At 44.0% G+C, this 27,816-nt stretch overlaps 1 protein-coding gene across 1 annotated transcript in view; it reads left to right on the top strand.

The window, feature by feature from the left end:
* The first annotated feature begins 789 nt into the window (after nt 1-789).
* RUVBL1 (RuvB like AAA ATPase 1) overlaps nt 790-27,816 on the top strand; it is a 42,758-nt gene continuing 15,731 nt past the window's right edge. Inside the window, exons 1-8 of the mRNA XM_003279890.4 lie at nt 790-1,086; nt 5,238-5,324; nt 11,622-11,754; nt 19,614-19,765; nt 22,821-22,910; nt 23,725-23,874; nt 25,621-25,684; nt 27,061-27,259. Of these exons, the coding sequence (XP_003279938.1) occupies nt 946-1,086; nt 5,238-5,324; nt 11,622-11,754; nt 19,614-19,765; nt 22,821-22,910; nt 23,725-23,874; nt 25,621-25,684; nt 27,061-27,259 (1,016 nt within the window). The 5' untranslated portion in view covers nt 790-945. The remainder of the gene's footprint in view (nt 1,087-5,237; nt 5,325-11,621; nt 11,755-19,613; nt 19,766-22,820; nt 22,911-23,724; nt 23,875-25,620; nt 25,685-27,060; nt 27,260-27,816) is intronic.

The following is a 27,816-nucleotide window of genomic DNA, read 5'->3' as shown; positions in this document are numbered from 1 at the left end:
ATCCCTGTATCCCCAGTGCATTGTGGTGTCTGGCTCGTGTTTGTTGAATGGATGGATGGATGCATGGCAAGTACAATTGTGGTGCAGGTTGTTCTAATATCATCATGAAACCTGAAGGGACAATTTGCTGGCTGATTGTCTCAGCTGGAGTCATGGGACGGGATGAGCATTATTATATAGGTTTTGAAGCCTGAAGATTTCTAGTTCTGATTATTTGTGGTGCTTTCTTGGGCGGATGGGCCTCTTTCCGCTTGTTTGTAGCTGCATTTGTAATTACACTACCTTACAGGGCTATGGAATTTTGAAAACTGCAAAATGTTATTTACAGTCAACTGAACTTAGCAGGAACCTTATCTCTCGGTGGAGGATGGAGGATAGAAGCAGGGGAAGACAATTCCACGGAAAGACTGGTGGGTTGAGCTGGGCCTTTCCAGGGAGATATAAAGGTCTGGAAGTCAGAAAACACTGGTTAGTAACCAATCCCAGTTTAAGCTCTGAACCTCAGTTCTTCTGTTTCCAAAACGTAAATAATAACTTGAGCTTCGCGTAAGAGTATGACGTTCAAATGTGCTAATGGATACGACGGAAGGATTAGGAGTGGTACCCGGGGGCCACTGCCTCGTGAAACGCCCTAGCTCTAGATCAAATCCGGGGCGTGGTCCCACTGTGCTCCGGACCCCAGCCTGGGCAGGAAGCGCCGGCTGCGGGGGAAGCCAACCCAGAGACACAGCCGGAAGTGGGTGATCGGAGCTCTAGCAGCAGCCGCGATGGGCACAGCCGTGAGCCTATGGAGAGCGGAGGCGTTCCCGCTTCCACCAATGGAAAGCCGACCTAGGCGGGCCTTTGCAAATTGCCCTAGTAACGGCCGCATGGTAACTCAGGCGCCTAGCGGACTGTCCTAGCTGCTGGTTTTCTACGCTGGTTTTAGCTCCCGGCGTTTGCAAAATGAAGATTGAAGAGGTGAAGAGCACCACGAAGACGCAGCGCATCGCTTCCCACAGCCACGTGAAAGGGCTGGGGCTGGACGAGAGCGGCTTGGCCAAGCAGGCGGCCTCAGGGCTCGTGGGCCAGGAGAACGCGCGAGAGGTGTGGCCAGCGGACCAGGGAGTTGGGGGCTGCAAGCAGGGCTGCTGCGGCGAGAGAGCTGCTGAAGTCGGTGGCTCGGGGCGGGATGCGCGCGCCAGGGGTCTCCCGCCGTAGTTTCCTCAGGGAAGTGAAAATGGGCCAGGGGCTCGGGGAGGGGCCCCGCCCTGGAGCTGGGTGAGGGGCCGCCCCAGGATAACTAGTGACGACCCACTGGGGGCAGTTGACGGTTTGCCAACTCATGGACAAGTGCTGATGTAAACCCACACAGCCCCGTCCCCTTAATCCGTGCCAGGCTGTATTCGCGACACTGGGATACAGCGGGAATTAAGATAGGAGCTTAAATTTTAGTGTAGTGAGAGACGATAAACGAGTACATCAATAAACAAAAATAATTATTTTATCTTGGTGGGGTTAGTTACTGCAGGGCTTTGTCGGCCACGGTCAGGAAATTGGATTTTATTGTGAACGCAGTGGCAGGCTATGGGACGCTTTAAAGTAGGGAATTGACTAAACTTTAAAAGCTCATTTTGGTTCCCAGGACCCGGGAGCTGAGGGACCGAAGTGGGAATTATGGAGAAGAGCAATCTGGTTTATCCACCCCTCCAAGCATCCTTTTTGACCATTCCAATTAAATCTCCTTTTTCTAAGTGCTGGTGATGCCAAGTACTTTCACATACATTATTATTTTTTGGCAGGTGAAAATACTGAGTTGGGGAGAGGGCACTTCACCTATATTCTTGACACTCGTTTTAGTAACGGTAAAGCTGGGGTTTGCACCCACGTGTATTTCTGACTCCCAAATCAGTGCTCTATGATGATACAGCCACCCTCTCTGCCCGCTGTTCTCTAAGGTCACAGCCATGCACCTTGGCCTTTGGAGGGCCTTAGCTTCTACAAAAATCTTCACTTAATACAAAGTTAAGCTACTGCCTCTTAGCCTGATTTTTCTAAATAGAAAGAGCTCAAAGAAAAGCCTCAGGTTTCCATTTTGAGCATCATCTTTCCAAAAAGGAAGTGTTTGACCCTGGCTTACTAAGCAGCTAGTACTGCAAGTAGCTAACATTGGTTGAGTGCTTTCCATGTGCCAAGCACTGTGCTAAAGTAGCTATATGTCCATTGCCTCGTCATACCCAACGTATTAGTTGTCCCTTCCCCGCTTTAGTATGACAGTTTTCAGACAACAAAAAAAGTTGAAAGACTTGTAAATACCTGTGTGCCTAAATTCTATAATTAACATTTTACTCTGCTGCTTTATCATATATCTTTTCATCTGTCCCTCTCCCAATCCACTTTTACATTTCAAGGTGAATTGCAGGCATCACTACACTTTACCCCTACACCCTTTAACCTGTGTGCCATTGACTAGTATGAACTCTGTTCAAGTGAGGAAATTCTGGTTCATAGAGGTCAAGTAAGTAGGTCCAAGGTTACTCATCTGGTAAGTGTGAGAACCAGTATTTTAACTAAAGTCTATGTATTTAAACCCAGAGTCCATGCTCTTAACTGATGCTGTATGCCTAAGACCCACCTCAGCTACCAGGTTCTTGTGTGACTGGTCACATCAGTAACCTCCCTGAAAAATGAGAGTTAGACTAGGTGATCTTTTAAAGACCCTTCCAATTCTTTTTAAATGTTAGAATTCAAGCTTATCTCACCTGAGAGAAGTTGGAGTGGAAATTGAGGGAGAATGGATGGAAGAGGTCCTGGTCTGTAAATAAAAGCACATATCCAAGGTTTGTAAAGTCTCTTCTACCTTGAGTTTCCCAAAGAGCTTCAGTGCTGAGGATTATGATATGACAGGGTTGTATGGAAAGACCATAGTCGTTTTTTGTTTTTTTTTTTTCTTTTGAGATGAAGTTTCGCTCTTGTTGCCCAGGCTGGAGTGCAATGGCGCGATCTCGGCTCACTGCATCCTCTGCCTCCTGGGTTCAAGCGATTCTCCTGCCTCAGCCTCGTGAGTAGCTGGGATTACAGGCGCCCACCACCACGCTCGGCTAATTTTTGTATATTTAGTAGAGACAGGGTTTCACCATGTTGACCAGGCTGGTCTTGAACTCCTGACCTCAGGTGATCCACCTGCCTCGGCCTCCGGAAGTGCTGGGATTACAGGCATGAGCCAATGCGCCTGGCTAGGTTTTTTATCTATTTAGAAATATAGCATCTGGGCCGGGCGTAGTGGCTCACACCTGTAATCCCAGCACTTTGGGAAGCCAAGGCAAGTGGATCACCTGAGGTCAGGAGTTCGAGACCAGCCTGGCCAACATGACGAAGCCCTGTCTCTATTAAAAATACAAAAATTAGCCGGGTGTGGTGGTATGCGCCTGTAGTCCCAGTTATTCGTGAGGCTGAGGCAGGAGAATCACTTGAACCTGGGAGGCAGAGGTTGCAGTGAGCTGAGATTGCGCCATTGCACTCCAGCCCGGGTGACAGCGAGACTCCCTCCATCTGAAAGCGAAAAGAAAAGTAAAGTAGCATCTGAAGAATATCTTCTAGGTTCTATTAAGGGCAGTGTGCTTTGGTAACTGAAGTGGAAATGGGATGGATATAGCATACCCACACACATTCCTTACATCTTTTTTTTTTTGAGAGGGAGTCTCATTCTGTCGCCCAGGCTGGAGTGCAGTGGCGCCATCTCGGCTCACTGCAAGCTCCACCTCCTGGGTTCACGCCGTTCTCCTGCCTCAGCCTCCCGAGTAGCAGGCGGATCACAGGGTGGGGAGATTGAGGCCATCCTAGCTAACATGGTGAAACCCTGTCTCTACTAAAAATACAAGAAATTAGCTGGGCGTGGTGGCAGGCGCCTGTAGTCCTTACCTATTTTTTGAGGGGCTGCCATAAGTGTGGGACCAAGGTACTTCACAGTCCATGAGGAATAGAGGTAGAAGAGATAAGATGTATTCACAAGACTCTGGCACAGTGTGGTCACTGCCCAGAGAGAAGAGCACCTTTTAGATAGTCACGTATTCAGTTATTAAATCAGTGTAGCAAAGCTTATATTATGTAGTCCTGAGATATAGATGCTCAGCTAGTGTAACTTTCTCAGTGTTCCCCCCCTTATAGTCAAATATTCTAAAATATATGAAGATCTATAGCCCATTTATGGAATATGTGTGTGTATATATACACACATGTGTACTGCAAATGGTTAATAAAATTCAGAGATTTATAATGTATTTAAAATATACTAGCAGATGATAAAGTAATTTAACCTTGAGGATTCAAAACATATTCAATGGATCTAATAGTGCCATAGGTTTAACTTCACATTCAGTATTTACAGTGTTCACTGATGGCCAGCTATTACTCTATGTCATTGATTCTTACCCCTTAGTAGGTTACTCTGGGAATTTGATGAAAGCTATGGATCCTTTCCCTGGAAAAAATGTGTATATGAACATAAACACAGTTTTGTTCCGAACTTCAAGAGGTATTTGGGCCCCTGGCGTCTATCCCTGTACCCTGGGCCAAAAATCAGTGTTCCCACTTGTACTCATACTGTGCATTCTTCACACAGTAGTAGCCAACACCATCTTTTAAAAAGAAATCATAGCATGACACATAGTCTTCAAGACCTTTTCAGTGGCTTCGTATTATTTATGTAGAATAAAATCCAAACTTTACCACAGACTGTAAGTTCCTGTTCTGCATTCTGGCCCCTGCCTACCTCTTCAACCTCATCTCCCTGGTCTTTTTCACTATACTTTGGTCACTGCAACCTTTCTGTCCCTTGGATGTGCCACGCTCGTTTCTGCTTTGGATTTTCTGAATTTGCTGTTTTCTTTGCCTGGAATGCTGACTCCTGCTCCTCCCAGAGGTTCACATATCAAATTAAATGTCATCAGAAAGACACTCCAGGATCGCTTTCTAGCCACTCGTTCTCTCTCATCATCCCTTTTTCTTCATAGTAGCGATGAAGATTACATGTGCAGTGTTTGTATGTTTGTCTCCCTCCCTAAAACATGAGCTCCACAAGTACAAGGCTTTTCTGCCTTGCCTCCATTACCCTTGGCACCTAGAGCAGTGTCTGCAGTACACTGGCACTCAGTGTTAGTTGGATGAGTATGTGAATTGTGTAGGCCAGGGACTGAGTTTTTTCCCCTTGTGAAACATTTTAATATTGATTTATTATTTCTTTCCATTGTGGTGTGTAGGCATGTGGCGTCATAGTAGAATTAATCAAAAGCAAGAAAATGGCTGGAAGAGCTGTCTTGTTGGCAGGACCTCCTGGAACTGGCAAGGTACTCTTTTTCTCTCATTTTTTAAATCCACCCAAGAGAATGATCCTAGTGTCTAAGCCAAATTGCATTCATGTCTTAGCTAGTCTTTGTTTAGCTAAATGGGTTATATGTATGTTTTTAAAACTAATATGCAATAATACAATTGTGTATCTAAAATCCCTGCTTCTAAAATTCAAATTATCCTGGCCTACCTCCAGAGAAGAGAGAATGAAGTCCTTGAAGGGGTCTCATTGTCTCTAGAATTTGTCCTTTATCTCTTTCAAGTCTCCTTTGCTGTGGAAATACATTTCTGTTGGCCTAGGGCTTCATAAAGATCTTCTGAGTGACATCTCACTTGAGGGGACAAAAAAATGAGTCAACAAGCATTCTTCCAAGTGCTAGCTTTACCCATCGCTATTGTGGCTGTGTGGGAGATGAAAAAAAGGAAAACAAGAATTAGAGACATGATTTTTATCTTCAAGGGGCTTACAGTCTCTCCAGGGCAGAAAGAAAGGAAATCATGACAGCACAAGAGGACTCAGTATGAGTGCTCAGCTTTGAGGTATTGACTAATATTAAATGCAGCTGGAATTTAAGGAGGCAGCACTGTGGGCTGGTACAGCTGGAAGGGTTGAGACTTGACATTTTCCCTTCAGAGCTGGGAGACGATTTGGCTTTGCAGGGAAGATAAGGGCGTTTCAGGCAGAGGACACCACGTGGCTTCTTGGGATTTGTGAGGGGACTGGCCAGATACTTGAATCTCACCAGAGTTCCCAATTTGAGCTTTCTTATTCTTCAAAAGGGCCTCTTGATGTGGGGGAGTAGAAGCTTGGGGTTGTGTGTGAAAAGAAATGGGCTTTAGATTCCAGCTCTGGTATTGACTTGCTATGAGACCTGAGGCAGGTCCCTTAACTTTTCTAAGCATAAGCATACTCTGCCTATTTCAAGCGATTATTAAGCTGATTGCTTGTAAGATAATGACTTGCATTATAATTTTGAAATGATTACTGATTGTGTATCTTATGTTGGTATCTTACAAGAGGAAGAAGTGCTATATTTGTGAACAGTTTTTTCTCTTCCTATGTAAAAGCAAATTGTGAACAGTTTTTTTAAACTGTAAAGTGCCATACAGATGTGAGCTTCAGTTACCTCTCTCCAGGCAACATTAGCTTGTCCAGTGCATTTACCATTTATTTGCTTGCTATTCCTTATATCTTAGACCTTCTCTTTCCCTCCATTTTTCTTCTTCCTAAAGTAAATAATTTAGAAATTCCTTCTAGAAGTTTGTTGGTGGGAAAGTCTCTCAGATTTGCATTCATTATGTTGCCCTTGTTTTGAAAAAGAGTTATGTTGGCTATATAATTCAGTTGACAGATATTTTCTTCAGTACTCTTTCACAGTACTTCTCTCTCAATGTTATTTGCTCCTTTGGCTTCTATTGTTTTTGAGAAGTCTAATTTTGAGGGTTTTGAGTCTTCTTTCTGCATGTTTTTGAGATATTTTTGGTTTTGGTGTTTCACTGTGATATGTCAGAGTGGATTAATTTTTGTTTATCCTGCTTAATGCTAATTGTGCTTTCTGAATCTGAGTATTATGTCTCTGCTCAATTCTGGAAAATTGTCAGCCTTAGGAGAATCGCTTGAACCTGGGAGGTGGAGGTTGCAGTGAGCCAAGATCACGCCATTGCACTCTAGCCTGGGTGACAGAGCAAGACTACGTCTCAAAAAAAAAAAAAAAATTGTCAGCGTTAATCTCTTCAGCTATTGCCTTTCCCCATTCTCTTTGTTCTCTCCTTTTGGAACTCCAGTGAGATGAGGTTAAGATTGCAGTGGTTTTCAACCTGGGGCAGTTTTGCCCTCCCAGGGGACTTTGACAATGTCTGGTGACATTTTTGGTTCTCACGACTTGGTTGGGGGTGCTACTGGCATCTAGTGGGTAGAGGTGAGGGATGCTACTAAACATCCTGTAGTGCACAGAGCAGTTTCCATAATAAGTAATTATCTGGCCACAAACGTCATGGAGCCAAGCTGAGAAACCCTGGGCTAGAGCTTCTTGTTTTGGCCTCTTTGTCTTTTAGCCTCTCATATTTGTTATCTTTTTGACTCTGCTAAATTATGGGTAATTTCTTTTAGATCTTTGTTCCAGTCTAATTGTCTCTTAAGCTATGATTAAGTGACTGATTAATCCAATCTATTGAATATTTCTTTCCTTTTCATTTTGAAAAGTTTGGAACCTACAAAAAAGTTGAAAGAATAGTGTGATGAGCCCCTCTATACCCTATACCTAGATAGCCAGTTATAAATATTTTGTGACATTTGCTTTTTCTCTAGTTTATTTCTGAACCACTTGACAGTAAGTTGTAAGGATGTCTTCCTACATGACCACGATGCCATCATCAGACCCACCTTGCTAATGCTATTATATTCTCCCAATTTTCGTCAATTAAAAATTAAATTAATTAATTTTTAAAAAATAAGGAGCAGAGCCAGGGAGAGAATAGTGTCTCAGGAACCAAGAAAGGAGAACCTTTAAAGAAAGGAGTAGGTAACCATATCAACTGTGGTAGAGAAATCACAAAGATGAGCCTGGCAGCTCATCATATGATTCCATGAGCAGTTAACAAATGTGCTTTCAAAGATAACGAAGTTAAATTGTTTTAATGAAAAGAAAATATAGATGATAGAAATCAGAAAACATCTTTCCAAGTTGTTTCAGTTTTTGGCTTTTTAAAAAACACCAGAATATCAAAATGCAATCAGAGATTACATACTGCATAAATTGTTATAAGTTATAATGTCTTTTTTTTTTGAGATGAAGTCTCACTCTCTTGCCCAGGCTGGAGTACAGTGGCGTGATCTTGGCTCACTGCAATCTCTGCCTCCCGGGTTCAAACGATTCTCCTGCCTCAGCCTCCTGGGTAGCTGGGATTACAGGTGCCTGGCTAATTTTTGTATTTTTAGTGGAGATGGGGTTTCATCAGGTTGGTCAGGCTGGTCTCGAACTCCTGACTTTAGGTGATCCACCTGCCTTGGCCTCCCAAAGTGCTGGGATTACAGGTGTGAGCCGCTGTGCCTGGCCTCCAGATGTATTTTGTTATGGCCCACCTTTTTTACTCATGTGTGGCCCTTCAAGAGTCCTCTTTTATGTTTATTTTTTTAATTGTAAGGTTTTTGTTTGTTTGTTTGTTTTTTGAGACAGTTTCAGTCTGTCGCCCAGGCTGGAGTGCAGTGGTCTGTTACCCAGGCTAGAGTGCAGTGATCTCGGCTCACTGCAGTCTCTACCTCTTGGGTTCAGGTGGTCCTTCCACCTCAGCCTCCTGAGTAGCTGGGACTACGGTGCACACCACCACGCCTTGGCTAATTTTTGTAGTTTTCGTAGAGATGGGGTATCGCCATGTTGCCCAGGCTGGTCTTGAACTCTGGGGCTCAAGCAATCCACCTGCCTAGGCCCCCCAAAGTGCTGGGATTGCAGGTGTGAGCCACCGCGCCCGGTCCTGGTTTTATTCAGGGGTTTCTGTCTTAAGTGCTATACCTTGCTGAGCTTTCCTGTATCCACAGTCTCTGAACTTTCAAGGCAAATAGTTTACTGCTCTGAATGTTATTATTTATTCAATTCTAGGTGTTTTGTAAGAGGAGAGGTTTTCTGTGGACCCAGTGTGCCATATTGCCAGAAGCATATGTCTTTCATTTTTTTTGGTGATACTGTATTGCCTTCCTCCCAGGAAATATGAGAAGTGCTCAGCACTGTGGTATTACCTTATAAGTTTGTCCACTCCCTTCCAATGTGTATGAAGGAATTTGGTGACTTCTGCTTAATGGTTTGCTGCAGGGTCCCAAAGTTTAGTCAACTTACCTGGGTGACAGGCAGAAATACTGCTTATTTTAGAGATGCAAATGCGTGGTTCATATGCATTTCCACTCTTGAGGACCTCACACTGTTAATAATGGTTTTGGGTTTTAGAAAAAGGAGATATTCAGATGAGATTGAAAAATAGAGATTTCTTTAACCTTCTTTTGGCAACAACCTCTTTTTTTGTGCCACTTGTCACTCACATGGGGTGAGTACAAAAAAATAATGGCTTTGGAGATTGGGGTTTGCATCCTGGTGCTGCTGCTTGCGGTTTGACCTTGGGTGTGTTGGTAACTTTTGAGTTTGTTTCTTAATCTATAAAATACAAACTAGATGATCAAGGTCATAGGCTAGTTGGGGAGATTCGATGAGGTCTATGCAGCACTCTGTAGTAGGTGTAGGAATGGTAGCCATGTCATATACTTTCCCTCTGGAAGTCTTTAAATGGAGGAAATGAGACACACGTGAAGCTTTTTTTTAACCAAGTATTTATCATATTTTAATGGAAGTATGTTCATCTCTTCTGTATTAGGTAAAGGGAGGGAGAGTGCCATTGAATTGGATGTGGTCACTGTCTTTGAAGTTCAAAACCGAGGGTAGGGAATTGGGGCTGGCAGAGATACAAGGAAGAGAAAGAGGAGTGACTGGGAATGGGTGGTCCTGTCCAGCCTGTGGCCCCACGGGAAGTCTGCTGTTAGAGTGCTGCTTCTCTCATTGTGCCCTTTCATGTTCCAAAGATTTTTTTCCTTTGCTCTTAGAAGAATACCAGTTTTCAAGGTGTCAGCCTTGAGCTCACAAGTGCAGATGCCTAATGAGGCAGGCAGCGGGGATGAGGGAAGTGGCTGGGTGCACTGTGGCGCGGCTGCCGTGAGCCCCAGGTGCTCGGCCTTGCAGAAGGTCACCGTGAGACTGCAGGCCAAACAGAACCAGGCTGTAAGCAACGAGTTTGCCACTTGTGATCTAGCATGGCACTTTAGTACTTTCATTTGACAGATGAAGAAATCGGGCACCTGAGATTTGCTGAGTGCCCAAGGTCACACTGAAAATTAGTGGCAGAACCAGCACTAAATCTTTCTGTTCCTGGCTAGTGCATTTTATACTATGCTATACACTGATTCTCTACCAGATTTTACTACCTCAAAACTATCACCAAAAGGGCATAGAAAAGAAAATCTGAGGGGAACCTTGACTGTTAATTTTAAGACACCATCTCAGAGTTTCACTTTGTTCTTCAGTAACAAGCTTGTTTTCTGTCTTAGCCCATATACCCGGGGAGCTGGCCTTACTCGTGCTCCTGTTTCAGAGTTGAGGAAAGATGAAAATGGCATTCAAAGGCCACAGCATTGCCCAGTTCTGTACCAACTTTAAAGCATTTGCTTGCCATACTTGACATTTGACCATACACCTGTGAAGTCTGGTTCTGTTTAGCATTTGCCAGCTGTAATTATCTTATCAAAAATCAATTTGTAGTTTACCACAGGGCTTGTTTAAGTGTAACTTGTTAAGACCAACTCATAGCTTCAAAATCCTACTTGAGGTATCCTTCTTCACTCTTTGTGGGCTACATAACATAAAATGAACAATCCATTCATTCATTCCTTCATTATTTCTGATGGGTTGTAGATTGGTGTTTTCCTGTATTTGTAAAAAGAGAAAGCAGGTATCTCAAAGATCCAGTGATGTATTCTGAGCAATTAGGTAAGAGCCACGTATTGATATTGAGAGAACAATTTTGGATGACTATAAAGTTGGCCCGTCCTATCTGTGGGTTCCACGTGTGTGGATTCTGCCAACCACAAATCAAAAATACTCAGGAAAAAAACAATAAAAAATAAAAATACAATAACAAAAATAATACATACTTAAAAATAACAATATAATAACTATTTACACAACATTTATATTTTATTAGGTATTGTATGTAATCTAGAGATGATTTAAAGTAACAGGAGGATGTGCATAGGTTATATGCAAATACACTGCCATTTTATACCAGGACTTGAACATCCATGGATTTTGGTATCCCTGTGGATACTGAAGAGTACACTCTTCTAATTATGATAACATGATCTTTGGAGTCCTGCTGCCAGAGATTAAATCTGCGCTGCCATTTTCTAGATGATGGTACTTACGTTGTGTTATTTAATGTCTCTCAGTTTCTCATGTGTAAAATGGGGAGAATACTAGTGTCTGTCTCATAGGCTGGTTGTGAGGATCATGTGAGGCATTTGGAGTTGGGCCTGCACTGGGTAAGTCTGAGTGAATGATAACTTGTAATTATAGGGAAGATAAGAGATGCCATTTATGATTTAAATTGACTGTCCACAAAAGTCATCAAACGTTTATTGTGTGAAACATGCTAAATGGTAGGACTAGATGTTCCTCGTTCCTGGTGGTTCTGTAGCATGTGTTTCTGAACTGTCATGTTTTCAGGACTATGAACTGTGTTTCCGTTGCTTTCTTTTGTAGACGGCTCTGGCTCTAGCTATTGCTCAGGAGCTGGGTAGTAAGGTCCCCTTCTGCCCAATGGTGGGGAGTGAAGTTTACTCAACTGAGATCAAGAAGACAGAGGTGCTGATGGAGAACTTCCGCAGGGCCATTGGTAAGTAGTGTCACATTTGTGGGAGGAGTTGGTCTCACTTCCTGAAGCCTGTGCACCGAAGCCTCTTTGTGGTGAAGATGCCTTTATGACTGGTATTCGTGGGACTGCTATTTTTCTTTTGGCACTTAGTAGTGCATTATTTTTCAAACAAAACAAAACCCCAGTTTTTCTAATTGAAGTTCGTTAGCAATTGGAGCAACTATGGACCCTAGCTGTGAGCCTGGGCTTCTTCATGCAATAAATAGATGTGTCTAAAAGTGTTTTTTAAATGAGTCATATTTTCCTGGAAGTCTTATTTTGCTATTAGAGATGACTATCCACTGAAAAGGTTTTGGACTCAAGCCAGAATCTTTGTGTGCCATGTGGCCAGAATGCCACATGGTCCTGGATGGCGACAGAAGAGTTGTGGCCTGTCATAGAGTGAGGAGACTGTGTGGGGACTGGCAGAGCTTAGAGGCTTATGGCACCTAACCCTTAGGGCCTCGGGCTATCATAGTGAGTGCCTGTGATGAGCCAGGCCTTCCCTCCCCTGAGGGGAGATTATCAATCTACATTTCGCATTTGAAGAAACAGTCTCTGAAAGTTAAATAACTTGCTAGGGACCCAGTTAGTAAGTGGCAGAACTAGTTTGATCCGACATCTGTCTCATTTCTAGAGCCGTTGCTCTGAAGATTGGCTGTGAGAAGAAAATGGCTTCTCTTTCGAATTTTTGCCTTTTGCTAGCTGGGACTTCTGGGGCAGTCTTTGGGCCCCATTTCTGCTGGTACAGCACTGGGCAAATCCTAGTTTCCCTCAGATCTGCTTATAGAAATAGCTTATTTCTTTTAACTGTTGCATAAAAATCCAGTTATTAAGCCATTTCTGTTTTTTGAACATTTAGATTTATTTTCAGCTTTTACTCTTAAAAACAAGGCTACTAGGAACATCCTTTTATGTGTCTTTGTGCACATGTGCGAATATGTTTCTAGGATTTGCCTTCTGAGTCGTGGGTTATGAACACTAGTCAGAGTGCCTGTACCAGTTTCCAGGCCCTTTCATTGTCAAACCAAAGTAAATATTCTTAAGAAGGAAATTTACCAGAAAACTTAGAGGAAATGATGAAACTTAAAAGACTGATGAAGTTTAGTTTCGGAGTAAGATCAGGTAGGGCCATGGTTAAGGCTTTTGATTTTACACTGAACTAAAGGAGAAGCAGTTAGAGGGTGCTGGTATCCCTGGGCTCTTGCTTTTACCAGACCCCTCCGGCTGGGTTGGGAGTGGATAGTAAGGAGGGTGAGGGCAGAGAGGAGTCTGAGCAGGACAAAGTAGTGGCTTGGACCAGGGTGGTGGCAGTGGAAGTGCAAAGTGCTTGGATTCTGGGTGTGTTTGCATGGTAGAGCTGACAGGATTTCCTAAAGGGTTAGATGTGGGGCTGAAAGAGAGGAGTCGAGGAAAATTCCCAGGTTTGGCCATTTTTGGAGATGGGGAAGAATGGGAGGGAGCAGGTTGGGTGTTTACTCAGCGTCTCCTGGGGATACAGTGGTCAGTGTTTATCTTTGTAGACACAGTTCCTGGCACATAGTGGGTGCTCAGGAAAGTTCTTCTGAGTGAGTGAGAGAAGTCGGTAGACTTTGAAGCAGTTAGAAAACAGAAGTCTTTTTTTTTTTGAGAGAGAGAGTCTCTGTCGCCAGGCTGGAGTGCAGTGGCGTGATCTCAGCTCACTGCAACCTCAGCCTCCTGGGTTCAAGCGATTCTCGTGCCTCAGCCTCCTGAATAGCTGGAATTACAGGCACGTGCCACCACACCCAGCTAATTTTTGTATCTTTGGTAGAGATGGGGTTTCACCGTGTTGGCCAGGATGGTCTTGATTTCCTGACCTCATGATTTGCCTGCCTCGGCCTCCCAGAAGTCTTTAGCTAAAAAATATGAAAACAGAAGTCTTTAGCTAAAAAATATGCCTGAGCTATAGACATATGTTGTTTGGTTTATGAAGTATTAAATTTGGAGCTAGTTGTCAATATTTAGCAATAGGGAAGTGTCATAAAGTGCTCATTTCTGCCTCCTTGAAGCAGCTTTCATTCCCACAGCAGGCGGAGCTGAGAGGGTCCTTCTGACCAGGTCACCATAAGCATTGAAATTTGTGACTATTGGTCTAAACCAGAGAGATTATGAACTGTGTCCAGAGGCTAAGTTTTGTGTTACTTGGAATATATTTATTTTTATTTTATAATTTTAACACTTCCTCAGTGCCATGATTTGAATATTTTTAAAACTGCAAAGTATTTCTGCCTGGAAATATGTTATTTTTACCATGAAATATTGGAATTTTTCGTGCTTATTTTAATTATTTTATTTTGTTTTAGTGCCATAGTCTCACTCTGTTGCCCAGGCTGGCCTTTAACTCCTGGGCTCAAGTGATTCTTCCACCTCAGCCTCCCAAGTAGCTGGGGCTGTAGGTGCACACCATCATGCCTAGGTTTGGTGCCTATTTTATTTATCTATTTTTAAAACATTTTTCTCTTTTTAAATTTTTTTTAGAGACAGGGACTTACTCTGTTGTCTAGGCTAAAGTGCAGTGGTGTAACCATAGCTCCCTGCAGCCTCAACTCCTTGGGCTCAAGAGATCCTCCTGCCCCAGCCTCCCAAGTAGCTAGGACTGCAGGTGTGCATCACCACACCCAGCTAATTTTTTTAAAAATTGTATGTAGGCCGAGTGCAGTGGCTCATGCCTGTAATCTCAGCCCTTTGGGAGGCCGAGGCCGGTGGATCACCTGAGGTCAGGAGTTCGAGACCAGGCTGGCCAACATGGTGAAACCCCATCTCTACTAAAAATACAAAAAATTAGCGGGGCATGGTGGCATACGCCTGTAATCCCAGCTACTTGGGAGGCTGAGGCAGGAGAATTGCTTGAATCTGGGAGGTGGAGGTTACAGTGAGTGGAGATTGTGCCATTGCACTTCAGCCTGGGTAACAGAGAGACTCTATCTCAAAAAAAAAAAAAAAATTTACAGAGAGGCCAGGCCTGGTGGCTCATGGTAGTGCCTGTAATCTCAGTACTTTAGGAGGCAAAGGCAGGCAGATTGCTCGAGCCCAGGAGTTCGAGACCAGCCCGGGGAACATGGCGAAACTGCGTCTCTACAAAAAATACAAAAATTAGCTGGGTGTGGTGATGTGTGCCTGTAGTCCCAGCTACTCGGAAGGCTGGGGTGGGAGGATCACCTGAGCCCAGTAAGTCAAGGCTGCAGTGAGCTGAAATCACACCACTGCACTTCAACACAGGCAACAGTGAGACCCTGTCTCAAAAAAAAAAATCGGGAGGCTGAGACACGAGAATCGCTTGAGCCCGGGAGGTGGTGGTTGTAGTGAGGTGACGTTGCGCCACTGCACTCCAGCTTGGGCTATAGAGTGAGACTCCATCTCAAAAAAAAAAATTGTTTTTGTAGAGATGGGGTCTCACTATGTTGCCCAGGTCGTCTTGAACTCCTGGCCTCAAGTAATCCTTTTGCCTTGGCCCCGCAGAGTGCTAAGATTATAGGAGTGAGCCACTACACCCATCCCAGTGCCAGTTTTAAACGGAGATATTACAAACTTACAGAGAGTATGTAAAACATTAATTGATTATGAAGTAAAGGCTTATACAGTCACCACCGAAGGAACAGAGCACGGCCAGCACCTCAGACATGTGTCCCTCCCTGGTCACAACCCCTTCCTCTCCCAGGTGGGACCCACAATGTGCCATAATTGTGTGGGAATGGTTTCTGTGATCATCATAACCTTGTACACCCATGTGTGTGTCTCTAAACCATGGGGCTTAATTTTGCCCTTTTTAAACTTTATCTAAATCATGCTTTATATGTTCCTTGTGTCTTGCTTCTTTAGCTCAGCGTCTATATCTGTAAGGTTCAGCCCATGTAATTACATGCAGTGTACTTTGTGGATTTTTACATTGTATTTGGAATCGCAGTGGAAATGACTCGCAGGACTCCTTTAAGGTTTAAAATCTTCTGAGTATTTTTTTTTTAAACATGTGCCCATGGTTTTATTTAACTCATAATAAAGATGAGATGAACAGTAAGATGTTACAACTGGTTCAAATGTCTGAGTACTTTTTTTTTTTTTTTTTAATTGAGACAAGGTGTCACTCTGTCGCCCATGCTGGAGTACATGGCACGATCTTGGCTCACTGCAATCTGTTTCCTGGGCTGAAATGATCCACCTACCTTGGCCTCCCAAAGTGCTGGGATTACAGGCATGAACCACCGCGCCTGGCCCGAGTATTTTTTTAAAAATGTTCTTTCTATTTACTTAAAAAATGTGTTTCTGATATTGATAAAATCTGTGAAAACCGGCTTTCACATGGGTGTATGTGTTTGCATTGCTTAAAGGTAACTTAAATGCTTTAAAATTCAGAAAAATAGAGGTAAGTTTCTTGGCATCTGTTTTGTAATTTGCCATTTTTGAGGGGAGTGGACAGTACCATTCTTTTGATGGCAGCGAGGTGAAAAGAAAATTTCTTGATCCTACCAGAGAATAAAAAGGCAGGCCATTGACTATCTTCAAAAAGGAACCCTGCCCATCTTCCTCTGCCTTTGAATTCTGTGAAGTTGGGAGAGGGGATGGGGAGGAAGCAATAAGCCGACCAGAAATAAAAAGCAGGGAGTCTGTGCTATTTCCTTGATGTGATGAAGGTCCCTGTCAGGGATTTAGAAACCTGAGCCAGCAGATGAAACCTGTGTCATTTGTGTTGTCGTTGCCAGAGATAGCGCCAGCTCAGCCCCTTTCCTGGCTAACAGCCGGTTTCATTGTCCATCACCCACGCCCCCCGCCGGCTTGTCAGCACAGAGCAACTTCTAAACAAATGTGGGGGCTAATGAGAGACGGGAATGTCTTTCTTCCCCTCCTTGAGGAATTTCATGCTACATTCATCTAACAGTAAATATAAGTAAGCATTCCATTTGAAGGAATTTATCGCTGTGGGATATAAAACGTTTGATTTTAAAAAATCAAAGTTCACCTTAAAAGTACAGGATTTTCTAAGTTTACCACAATGTTCTGATATGTTCATGTTGTTTGGAGAATTTTTGTCTAAGATTAATGTTCAGGAACTAAGAATTTTGTAAAGCACAAATGAAATGGGTCCTCTCTTTTGGGGCTATTCCAAAACTTCCATTTATAGGCTATCAGATAGAATGAAGGTAGAGTAAAACTTTTCCTTAACTTTAATATCTGAGTGTCTTTGTCCTGACTGGGTTTCTGGGGTAGAGAAGGCAAACAGCCCAATGATAAGATAATGACCACATTTAAAAGTGAGAAGTTACAGAGCGTACCTGACACTATAGGTAGTGTTTCTTAGTGCCATTGGAATATTTCCATATCAGAACAGAGGTAGCTTAATGGTGAGAACACCAAAGCCTTATCAAGCCACCCTGCCATCAGAACTAGTTTATGTCTCCACATTTGTGAGTTGAATAGTTTTTCATTTATTCTTTAGATAACTGGATCTCAACTGTGTCTGCACTTTGGAATCATGGGGGGAATGTTAAACTAATAGTGATGGCAGGAGCCCATCCCCTGGGATTTGGAAGCAAGTGATCTGGGTACAGCCAGGGCATGATTCATTATAGGGGCCCCTCAGGTGGACCTAAAGGTTGAGAACCATGACATAGGCTCCAGCAGAGGTTTAGAGCAGTATTTCCTAAACTTAGGCCATCAGTGGTCTTACTTCACCGGGTCCCAGGTATTATTTACTTAAAATTTTTTTTTAAAGTAGACTTGGTAATTTTGTGCATATGTACAGAAAAGTGTGCAGAACATAAATACATAGCTTGGTGGATTATTATAAAGTAAAAGCCTGTGAAACCAGCAGCTAATCAAAAAAGGGAATGTTGCCAGAACTCCAAAGCACCCTTCATGTCCACTCCCAGTTGCCATCCTTGCTTCCCCAAGTTAATGGTAGTCTTGATTTCTAACAGTATAGTTTCAGTTATGCCTGGCTTTTAGTGCTGAGGTTGAGGGTGTTACAGTGATACAGGCTATAACATTACATGGCTGACTCCTTAGAGTTCTCAGGCCATTACCATATAGAACATGTAAATGTATCTGCAGGTTCGTTTCTTGGGTATTATTAATAGATGATCTGCCTAATGACAACCCCTTCACTCTTAGTGACTTCATTCATTCATCCATTCACTCTACCTGCCAATGTGCTATGCCCTCAGCTCAGGTGTGGGCAGTCTGCAGAGGGGTAGGCAAGGTCTGCAAGTTATGGCATTGCTGTGTGCTGGTGCTGTGCCAGTGGAAACACAGGTCACCATGGGGACAATTTGGAGGATGAGGAAGAAGAATGTGTGAAGGGGGAGGGGATAAGTTTTAAACTGAGTCTGCAAGGAGGAGTTGCCTAAGCTAAAAAGAGTGCTTCAGGAAGCAGAACCATTATATGCAAAAGCATGTAATGAACATAGAGATCACGTTCTAAAAGTTAATTTAACAACAATTCTTGGATAATGAACAAAGGTTTATTAAAGAGCTAATGTGGATGATGTTTAGAATTCGGAGAGAAATTTACCTTTATTTGCAATATTCTAATGTAAGGTGCTTTGGAAATTGGTTTTGTTGTTATGGCCTTAGAAAAATTGTAGAGCAGCTGGGCATGGTAGCTCACACCTGTAATCCCAGCACTTTGGGATGCCGAGGTGGGTGGATCACCTGAGGTCAGGAGATCAAGACCAGTCTGGCCAACGTGGTGAAACCTATCTCTACTGAAAGTACAAAAAAACCCCCAAAATTAGCCAGATGTGGTGGTGCACGCCTGTAATCCCAGCTACTTGGGAGGCTGAGGCAGAAGAATCACTTGAACCCGGGAGGCGGAGCTTGCAGGAAGCCAAGATCGCACCATTGCATTCCAGCCTGGGTGACAGAACGAGATTCTATCTCAAAAAAAAAAAAAAAAAAAGAAAAAAGGAAAAAAAAGAAAGAAAATTGTAGAGCAACACATTGCAAATAATGCATGACAACTGGGTATTTCTTCTTGGAGTATGCAGTGAGAGCCAGAGGCCCGTAACACCTGGCAGGGTTGAGTGTCACCTACTGTTGACATAGATACCTAATTATTTTAGTATGCCCTGCTCAGGCTTGATAATGTCAGAGGGTGTGTAGTGAGTTATTCCACTGGTTTAAAGATTTCCTTTGAGAGTCAAAAATCAGGAAACAAGGCTACAGGAGTTTTGATAGCCACTGTTCTGGTGGAATAGAATAGTGTGGGTTCAGAGACTGAATTAAAGGCTAAAGGTAAATTTCACCCTCTTGGAAATGGAGCAGACAATTTTGAGAATTATAACTTGTCTATCTAGTTCTGGATTTGAACCTAGAAAGTTCCCTTAAAAAGTTACATTTCTAGGCTGGGCGCGGTGGCTCAAGCCTATAATCCCAGCACTTTGGGAGGCCGAGGAGGGCAGATCACGAGGTCAGGAGATCGAGACCATCCTGGCTAACTTGGTGAAACCCTGTCTCTACCAAAAGTACAAAAAATTAGCTGGGCGTGGTGGCGGGCGCCTGTAGTCCCAGCTACTCAGGAGGCTGAGGCAGGAGAATGGAGTGAACCCGGGAAGCAGAAGTTGCAGTGAGTCAAGATCTCGCCACTGCACTCCAGCCTGGGTGACAGAGTGAGAGTCTGTCTCAAAAAAAAAAAAAAAAGGTTGCATTTCTAATAGTACCTCTAATTTACATTGATATGTTTGTATTGCCTTTTTACCCATCATGACACCCTGGAATATACATTATTAAGGTTGATTTGTCAGTTCTGGTGACATGGAAGTTTTGGGCTCTCAGTGTGAGAGAAAAGATTCTTCTTCTCACCATGGACCCTCTGCCACCTCTTCCAGGGCTGCGAATAAAGGAGACTAAGGAAGTTTATGAAGGTGAAGTCACAGAGCTAACTCCGTGTGAGACAGAGAATCCCATGGGAGGATATGGCAAAACCATTAGCCATGTGATCATAGGACTCAAAACAGCCAAAGGAACCAAACAGTTGAAAGTGAGTACATGTTTGTGGCCTCTTTTCTCTCGACTCTCCTAGCACTGTGTGGCTTTGGGCAGGTGGTGTAACTTCTCTGCATCCCAGTTTCCTGACCTGTGCACTACAGGTGTTGATTTCTCACAGAACTGGTTGAGGATATTGTGTGTATAAAGCGGTACCTAGCATAGGGCTTGCACATAGGAGGACTCAAGGAAGATAGCTCTTTTCTTACTTACTCCTAGGAAACTCTGCATGTTAAAATGTGAGCTGTGTGGTTAAGTCAAGAAACTGCTTCTGCCATCCCATGTCCCATATTATGACCATGCATCAAATACCCTGGGCTGGGTCTGAACCTGGGCATTAATTTTTCCAGTTATCAGTGCCTGTGCTCATAGAAAGAAACAGCATTGATTAATCAAATAAGAGTTGTATAAAGATGATGGATGGACTTCCCAGGGGCCACATGAGAATCCTGACTGCAGTTGCTTGTGTCAGGAACCTGTGGTCACTTCAGTGGCTGGTTCTGCTTAGTACAGGGCTTTGTGGAGAGGCCAGAATGGTGACACTGGATAGCCCTCAAAGACACTCCCCAGCCACCTGTCCTATAAGTCTTTAGGATGGAGGCAGTAGAGTTTCTAGGGGAAGAGCATGAGTTTTGGAGTCTTAAGTCCTAAAGGAATCGCTGGCTTTGTTACTTACAACTGTGTGGCATTAATCTCTGAGTAGTAGTTTCTTTATTTGTTGAATGGGAATAATAATTGCCTGTCTTTCAGGGTTATGGCTTTGGGTGTGGCACCTAGTTACCTAATGAATGATAGCTGTTAATGTTATCGTGAAAGCCTTCACTTGGAGAAATGGAGCAGTCTGGATTTTAGGCTTTGCCTTATTATTATTAATAAATATTATCATTATAGCTGTCATTTATTGTATGTGTCAGGCCTTGGACTAAGTGCTTCAGCAAACATTTATTGTCATTCATAACATTATATGTGTATATGTTTGCGTGTGTGTATGTGTGTATAATTTCCGTCATGTTACAGATGAAGGCTCATACAGAGGTTACATAGTTATCCTGGGATCATCCAGCCAGTCACGTGGCAGAGCTGACCCTCTGAGTCCTAACCATTGTACTGTCTGCCCACCAGCTTGCTGTGTGACCTTTGGAAGTCAGTTGAGCTCTCTGGGACTCAGTTTTCTCATCTATAAACTGCAGGAGATTGACTATATAATTTCTCCATTTTTATTCTGTTCTACGATTTTATGGTTCTTTGATTCTCTAAGGTTGTTTCTTGGTCACTGCTTTATGGAGATCATAAAAATGTCACTTCTTCAAAGGGCCATTTTTCTTTTTCCTAACAGAGTTTCCATCTCAGGAGCTTGCCTCTGCAAATATCTCTTTTATACCTACCCCTCATCACTTCCATTCTGAATTAATTAGATTTCTCAGTAGCATCTGCCACCTTTCCAGTAATTACATCTTCAGTCAATTCATTTGGGAAATTAACCGGTATAAAAATGCTTGAGGCAAAAAAGAAGTATATTCTCCAATGTAGGACAGATAAAATGAGGCATACAGTTTAAATTTCAGCTATTTGTAATGCTGCTTTGTACAGTTTCTTTACAAAAATAATGTAGAGGAGAAGATGAAATTTTTCTTCCAAAATGAATACTTTTAGGTATTTTTAGAATATGTACAAGATATTTGGATAGAAGGTGCTCAAATACTTGGTGGATATTCAAGTCTGAAGGAGTCTTCTGAGTCCTAACAATGAGAACGCCATTAGTACTCATGACCCCTTCCTGCCAGGCCTTACCTGGGGGCCTCACCCACTTTTGTCCTTAGGCGCACAGACTCACAGCAGTTCTGCCAGGGGCTGCCGTCCCCACCCAGTTAAGGAGAGGCAGAACCCTGGGTTTGCTGTTGTGGTGGTAGTTTTTTAAAAGCTTTATTGAGATAGCATTTTAAATAAAACTCACCAATTTTAAGTATACAATTCCAGGAATTTTAATGTATTTTCACGGTTGTACAATCACCACAATCTTAATTTCAGAACATTTTCATTGCCCCAAAAAGAATCCTCCTGCTCATTTACAGTCATTCCCCATTCTGACTATAGCCCTCGGCAACTACTAATCTACTTTCGGTTGCCTTCTTTTGGACATTTCATATAAATGGAACATACAGTGTATGTCTTTTTTTGTATCTGGCTTCTTTCACCAAGCCCTGGGTTTTTACTTTTTAATTTTGTTTGGGCAAAGCCCAAGTTTTTTTCCACCATAGCTACATTATATAACATAGCTCTCCATGAAGACCTCGAGAAACTTGTGTTTAACTACAGAATCCTTACAAAGGCAGCTGTCCTAGAATATTAATCACTGAGGGTCACCAGAATCTGGAGAAAAGCAACAGTTCCCCAAATCTGCTTATTTCCTTTCCTGGAGATACAAGCAGGCAGACCCAAGGGCACAAACACTGGGATGTGAATCAAAAGGCTTGGGAAAGATTCTCATTTATGCTTTTCTTTGAATTACTGTGTACATCTGTGATTGCACCTGGGTGCTGTTGTATAGATGAGGAAACTTAGAACTGAGAACCTTATCCAAAATCATAGGCCCTGCAAGATGCCAGCCTTGAGATTGGTAAGCAGGTGCTGGCACGTACTTCAGTTGCGGAAAGTTCCACCCCACCTGAGGTGAGGCGAATGAAGGAGTGAAGTAGGGATGATGATCTCAAGAGGGGTGATAGGGCCTGTGGTCCTGTGGACAGTGGGGGCTGGAATCAAGGGAAAGAGGAGAGTAGGTGTCCCCTGTGTCCCTCTCATGCTTGTTACATAGGGATGCAGGTATGCTGCCCCCCCTATTTTCTCCCTGGTGTGCTTAGTCCCCCAGCCAGTCTGTTGTGTGGTACTCACGCATTCACACTCCTGCAGGTCCCAGTATACATGCACACGCAAAACAGGCTTTCTCCATGCACCTGCTAGCTACCTCAGATGCCTTATGGAAAGGTACCTTACATGGTGTCAGAAGGAAATGGAATATGTATTACACTTCTGATTTACATTTTCTTTTTTAGCTGGACCCCAGCATTTTTGAAAGTTTGCAGAAAGAGCGAGTAGAGGCTGGAGATGTGATTTACATTGAAGCCAACAGTGGGGCCGTGAAGGTAATGCCTTCCTTGGGACACAGCATTGTCCCTGATTTGTTTGACATGAGAAAACCTAAGTGACAAGGGAGTTGCTTTCTTCAGAGGGTGTGGGGTGTGTGGGGAGGGGCTGGTGTCTGTTATGAAGCTGATGGAAGGTCAACTAGTGGCCCTTTATGTATAATAAAGTTTGCCTTCCCTTTATCTTCATTCTTTAACCTTCTCGCGATTAAAACAGACAGTCTGTTAGAAAAAATACTAAAACCTGTTCAGAGGGGGAGGACAGGGTGAGAAAACAAAACAACTTTAGTCACTTTCAAATTGAAATGTGCAGTGTATTTAATCTTCCTTTTATCTCTTTGGTATTTTCTTCCCAAGATATATGCATGTGGGAAGGAACGCTGCATTCGTTGGCATTCTTTTCTATCTGATTTTCAGGGTCCTGTACACTGTTCCTCACTGTTTAATGGATGGGCATAATACTTCATATCATACAATAAATCACCCACCTACAAAAGAGTCTGAGCAGCTCCTCCGCCTCCAGTTAATCTACTGGATTTGCCCTTTATCAGGAATTGCATACAGTTAAAAGAAAGAAGGGAAAAAGGACTTTGGGAGAAAGTATCAGGTGTTTTTCAACCCAGTTTTTGGAGCCCAGCGATGAGCAGATAGCTCCCTTCTCTTGGCAGCAGGGGAGTGGGGCATATTTGGAGTTTGTCAAGTAGGCTGTCAGGCCTGCAGTGGGAACTGAGACCTTTATCTCACTTAGCCCTGTGCCATTTGGGGACTTGGCAGTGAAAACTCACCAGGCACTCATGTTTCTCTCTTTTTGCAGAGGCAGGGCAGGTGTGATACCTATGCCACAGAATTCGACCTTGAAGCTGAAGAGTATGTCCCCTTACCAAAAGGGGATGTGCACAAAAAGAAAGAAATCATCCAAGATGTGACCTTGCATGACTTGGATGTGGCTAATGCACGGCCCCAGGTACTGCCTCGATGCCTGGGTGACCTGGCACATTAGCCCTTTTGTATGTGTGTGGAGGTCTGGGAATGAATTGTCAGAGTCTTGCTGCCTTTCTTGAGGTAAACGGTCCTTTTCTATCTGTAATGTTCAGCAATTAACATCGACATGAGCTACGAGGGACTCCTTTGTTCCCATTCAAATGCTGTAGTCACAGATGATTTCATGTGTATTGTTTCTTATCCCAGCCAAGCCTCTGGCCCTGAGCTAGCCAGCTTCCTCCATGGCTTCACTCCAGCAGTGGGCTCACGCCTGGGATTCTCTGGGTGTTAATGGCAGGAGGGCAGGAGTGTTCTATGAGCCCTTTACAGGATTTCAGAATGCCTAACAAAGCTCTTTCTTTCCCCCTGCTTAGCAAAAGCCACAGTGTTTTAGCTTTGATTTGGTACTGTTGTCTGCTTCTCATGCAGATGGATACTTATGCCTTGACTAGTAAAATATAGGAAAGGATGCTATCACTATATGACATTTCTAGGAAATATGTGATTAAAAGAAACAAGACACCACTGTTTCTTGTGATGGTCTTCCAGTTTGGTTTCATCTTCATCCTAAAAAAGACACCTCTTCACTATTAGGGAATAGTTTGTTTTCTGACTTGAAATTTGATCCGTGGGTGTTTTCTTCCTTGGAGCTTTGGTCGAGAGATTACTGAAGACTCATCTTGGACCAACCCCTTGGTTGGTGAAATGGCCATCCCCAAACTGACCTCCTGGGAGTCCTTGACCTGAGAAGAGTGCTGGGCTGGGAGTCAGAAGTCAGGAACTGTGTTGCTCCATCACTGATCAGCTTGGTTAATTTGTCACTTTGGGTCTCTGGGTTTTCTGTGGTTTAGGGTTCTGATTTTGAGTTTCCTCCTACCTGGCAAGGTAGTTTTGAGGACCAGACAGGAAACGTTTGCTGCCTTTAGCTATTCAGCATTTAGTGAGCCCCTCTGTGTCTCAGGGCCTGGTAACCAACAGGTGATCACTAAATCCTGAACAAATGACCAAACACCAGCCTCTTCCTCTTGCTGACTGCACTGTTAGGAGCCCGCAGGAGGATGCAGGTGAGTGGTAAACCTGTTATGGAGTCAGCCATTCCACAGGGAGGGGCCCATAGACTGAGCAGCTCCGGGTTAAGTAAGGACTAGACTGATGCAAGCCTGTGGTCAAATCTAGTGAGAGGAAGCACAGCAATATAATCATGGTATATTTATACTTGCCCTTTATACTTACTCCTATAGTCCACGTGTCTCTAAAGGCACAGGAACGTTTGGAGGAAGTCCTGAGTCTGGTTAGGGTCAGATGCCCCCTAGAGGGCATTTGACTTGAACTTTAATGACTGGGAACTTCCTAGGAAGGAGAATGGCATTCCTGGCAGATGGAATAGACTCAAAAGCACTGAGTCATAAAAAAGCTTGGGGGTGTCCAAGGCAGGGCTGGTAGTCTTGTGTGGCTAATCAAGGAACAAGGGATTGGAAAAAGATAGGGCTGGAAAAGGAGGCTGGGCAGGCCCCACGGAGCTTATACTTGCCATGAAAAGATTTTGTTTGATTCTTACAGGTCAGGGGAACCTCTAAAAATTCCTCTGTGTTTAGAAGCTCCTCAGGCTTTGAGGAGGAGTCTCCATACCTCAGGATCCCATGTTGAGTTGATGAGTGGGATGCAGGGGGATGAGGCTTCTGTAGTCACCTTAGAAAGCAGCACTGACTCTAAGTCTTCTCTTATGCAGGGGGGACAAGATATCCTGTCCATGATGGGCCAGCTAATGAAGCCAAAGAAGACAGAAATCACAGGTAGGAGAACCAGTGTGCCCTGTGAGCAAGGGGCAGGGTGGAGGGCCCCACATTCTGAGATGCTCTTGTGGCTCTGTGAGCACATCTGCCCTGAGGAAATGCCTCAGAACAGTTCCTTCTTCCTCATAGCTCAGAGCTTGACTCTAGCCTAAGTTTCTGGTGGCATTTAGGCAGCCATACAGCACACTGTGTGCTATCTGCCCCACTGCAGTCAGTTTCTGGCCCCTATGAGGCCCCAGAAATACGGATTTGTGTCGCCCAGCTCTGCTGGAGCACAGGTTCTGGAGCCCTGGTGCGGTCAGCCCCCTCCCTAGTAGAGCACAGGGCAGCTCCACAGACCAGCTCCACATACTGCCCTGCCCAGTTTGTGGGCACTTCCCAGAGCTCCACAGGGGACACTGCTGCTGCTCCCCTGTGAACCTTTATTTAACTTGCTGCTCTTCCCAGCTTTCCTGTTGCTGTGTTTTTTTCTAATTCCATCTACAGTTTCGTCACCTTAAGATGTTAGTTAAACATTAAAGCAAATATTGTCTTTAAAGTTTTAGCCAGGGCAGCCATCTGAGACCTTTCTGTTCGAGTTGTCAGAAGCAGTTTCTTTTCACACGGTTTTCGGTGTGCATCCTCTTAGGACAATCCCTGTCTCGTGCTTTTGGTGGAAGACGCTGCCTCAGATCTTCCAGCTTTCTGTTTGTGAGCTGCTCGCTCCTGATGATAACACAGGAGCTGGTTTGGAAAATGAGCACTGAGACCTTAGCTGGGTTATGTAACTTTTGAGAGACTCATCCCTCTAGGAGCTCTGAGATTGGGCCTTTCTTCAGACCCTTTCATTCCTTGAAGGTTTCTGCTCAGGATTCTAAAAGCACCCACTTCCTTAGTCCAGGCACTTGATTGAAAGTTAATTAACCTAAGCATTGTTGTATGGGACCAAAAGAAAGGGTCATTTACTGAGTATAGAACAGGAAAATTTGCATGTGAAAACTCATTTCACTCAGGGCTCCCAAACTCCAATGTCTCCCAGATCAGACAGAGCTAGATTGGGTATGTGGGAAGTGATAAGGCATGGTAGAGAGCGTGACAGCAGTGAGCGTGTCCTGTGAAGGATTCCCATGCAGAAGACCCGTGCAACCTTTTTACATTTAACCAAACCCATCTTTTGGGGGAGGCTGCTAATTTTGTGACCTTTAGGTGTGATTATCACTGTGTTCAGATGACGACACCAAAGCCTGGAGTGGGGACACACCCTGTCTGGGATCACATAGCTAGTAGGAAAACTAGGCTCCTAGCGTGGGTTTGGATTGAATTCAGGTGGAGGAGAAAAGGCGATAGTCTCCCCCAGCCCTGTGCTGACGTTGCCTGCCCATCCTTGCATCTCCTAGACAAACTTCGAGGGGAGATTAATAAGGTGGTGAACAAGTACATCGACCAGGGCATTGCTGAGCTGGTCCCGGGTGTGCTGTTTGTTGATGAGGTCCACATGCTGGACATTGAGTGCTTCACCTACCTGCACCGCGCCCTGGAGTCTTCTATCGCTCCCATCGTCATCTTTGCATCCAACCGAGGCAACTGTGTCATCAGGTAGGATGACTGCCTGCCAGCCACAGGCTTTTTCACCTTCCATCTGGGCTCATTTGTTCCTCAAGATCTCTCTCAACCCCATGAGGTGGGGCAGGGATGAGGGGAGGTCATGTTGTTTTTGAGGGAAAATGTGCCAAGTGGCTTGCCTCTGGCCTCATTTCCCTAGTCACCAAAGGCAGCAGCTGACCTGTCACTCATGATAAGGGTCTCCCACGTGATCTCTGGGGTGTGATACTACAATTTGGTCATTCAAGTGGAGTGTACAAAGGTGAGATCAGACAGGGCTAGCCTTTGATGACATTATACACATGAACGTCTTCAGTCTTCATCTGCGCTCTGAGAGGTAGGCATTATTGGCGTCATTTTTCAAATAAGGAAACTGGAATCATAACTTGTCCCTCATTGTAAAGACAGGATAAGAACCCAGCTCTTTCTGATAACAAAACCAGCATTTTCTTTTTTTTTTTTTTTTTTGAGACGGAGTCTCGCTCCTTCGCCCAGGCTGGAGTGCAGTGGCGCGATCTCAGCTCACTGCAAGCTCCACCTCCCGGGTTCAC

The sequence above is a fragment of the Nomascus leucogenys genome, chromosome 21, assembly GCF_006542625.1.
Source record: "Nomascus leucogenys isolate Asia chromosome 21, Asia_NLE_v1, whole genome shotgun sequence".
In the NCBI taxonomy this organism is placed as follows: Eukaryota; Metazoa; Chordata; class Mammalia; order Primates; family Hylobatidae; genus Nomascus; species Nomascus leucogenys.
This window is presented reverse-complemented; position numbering and strand designations above follow the sequence as displayed.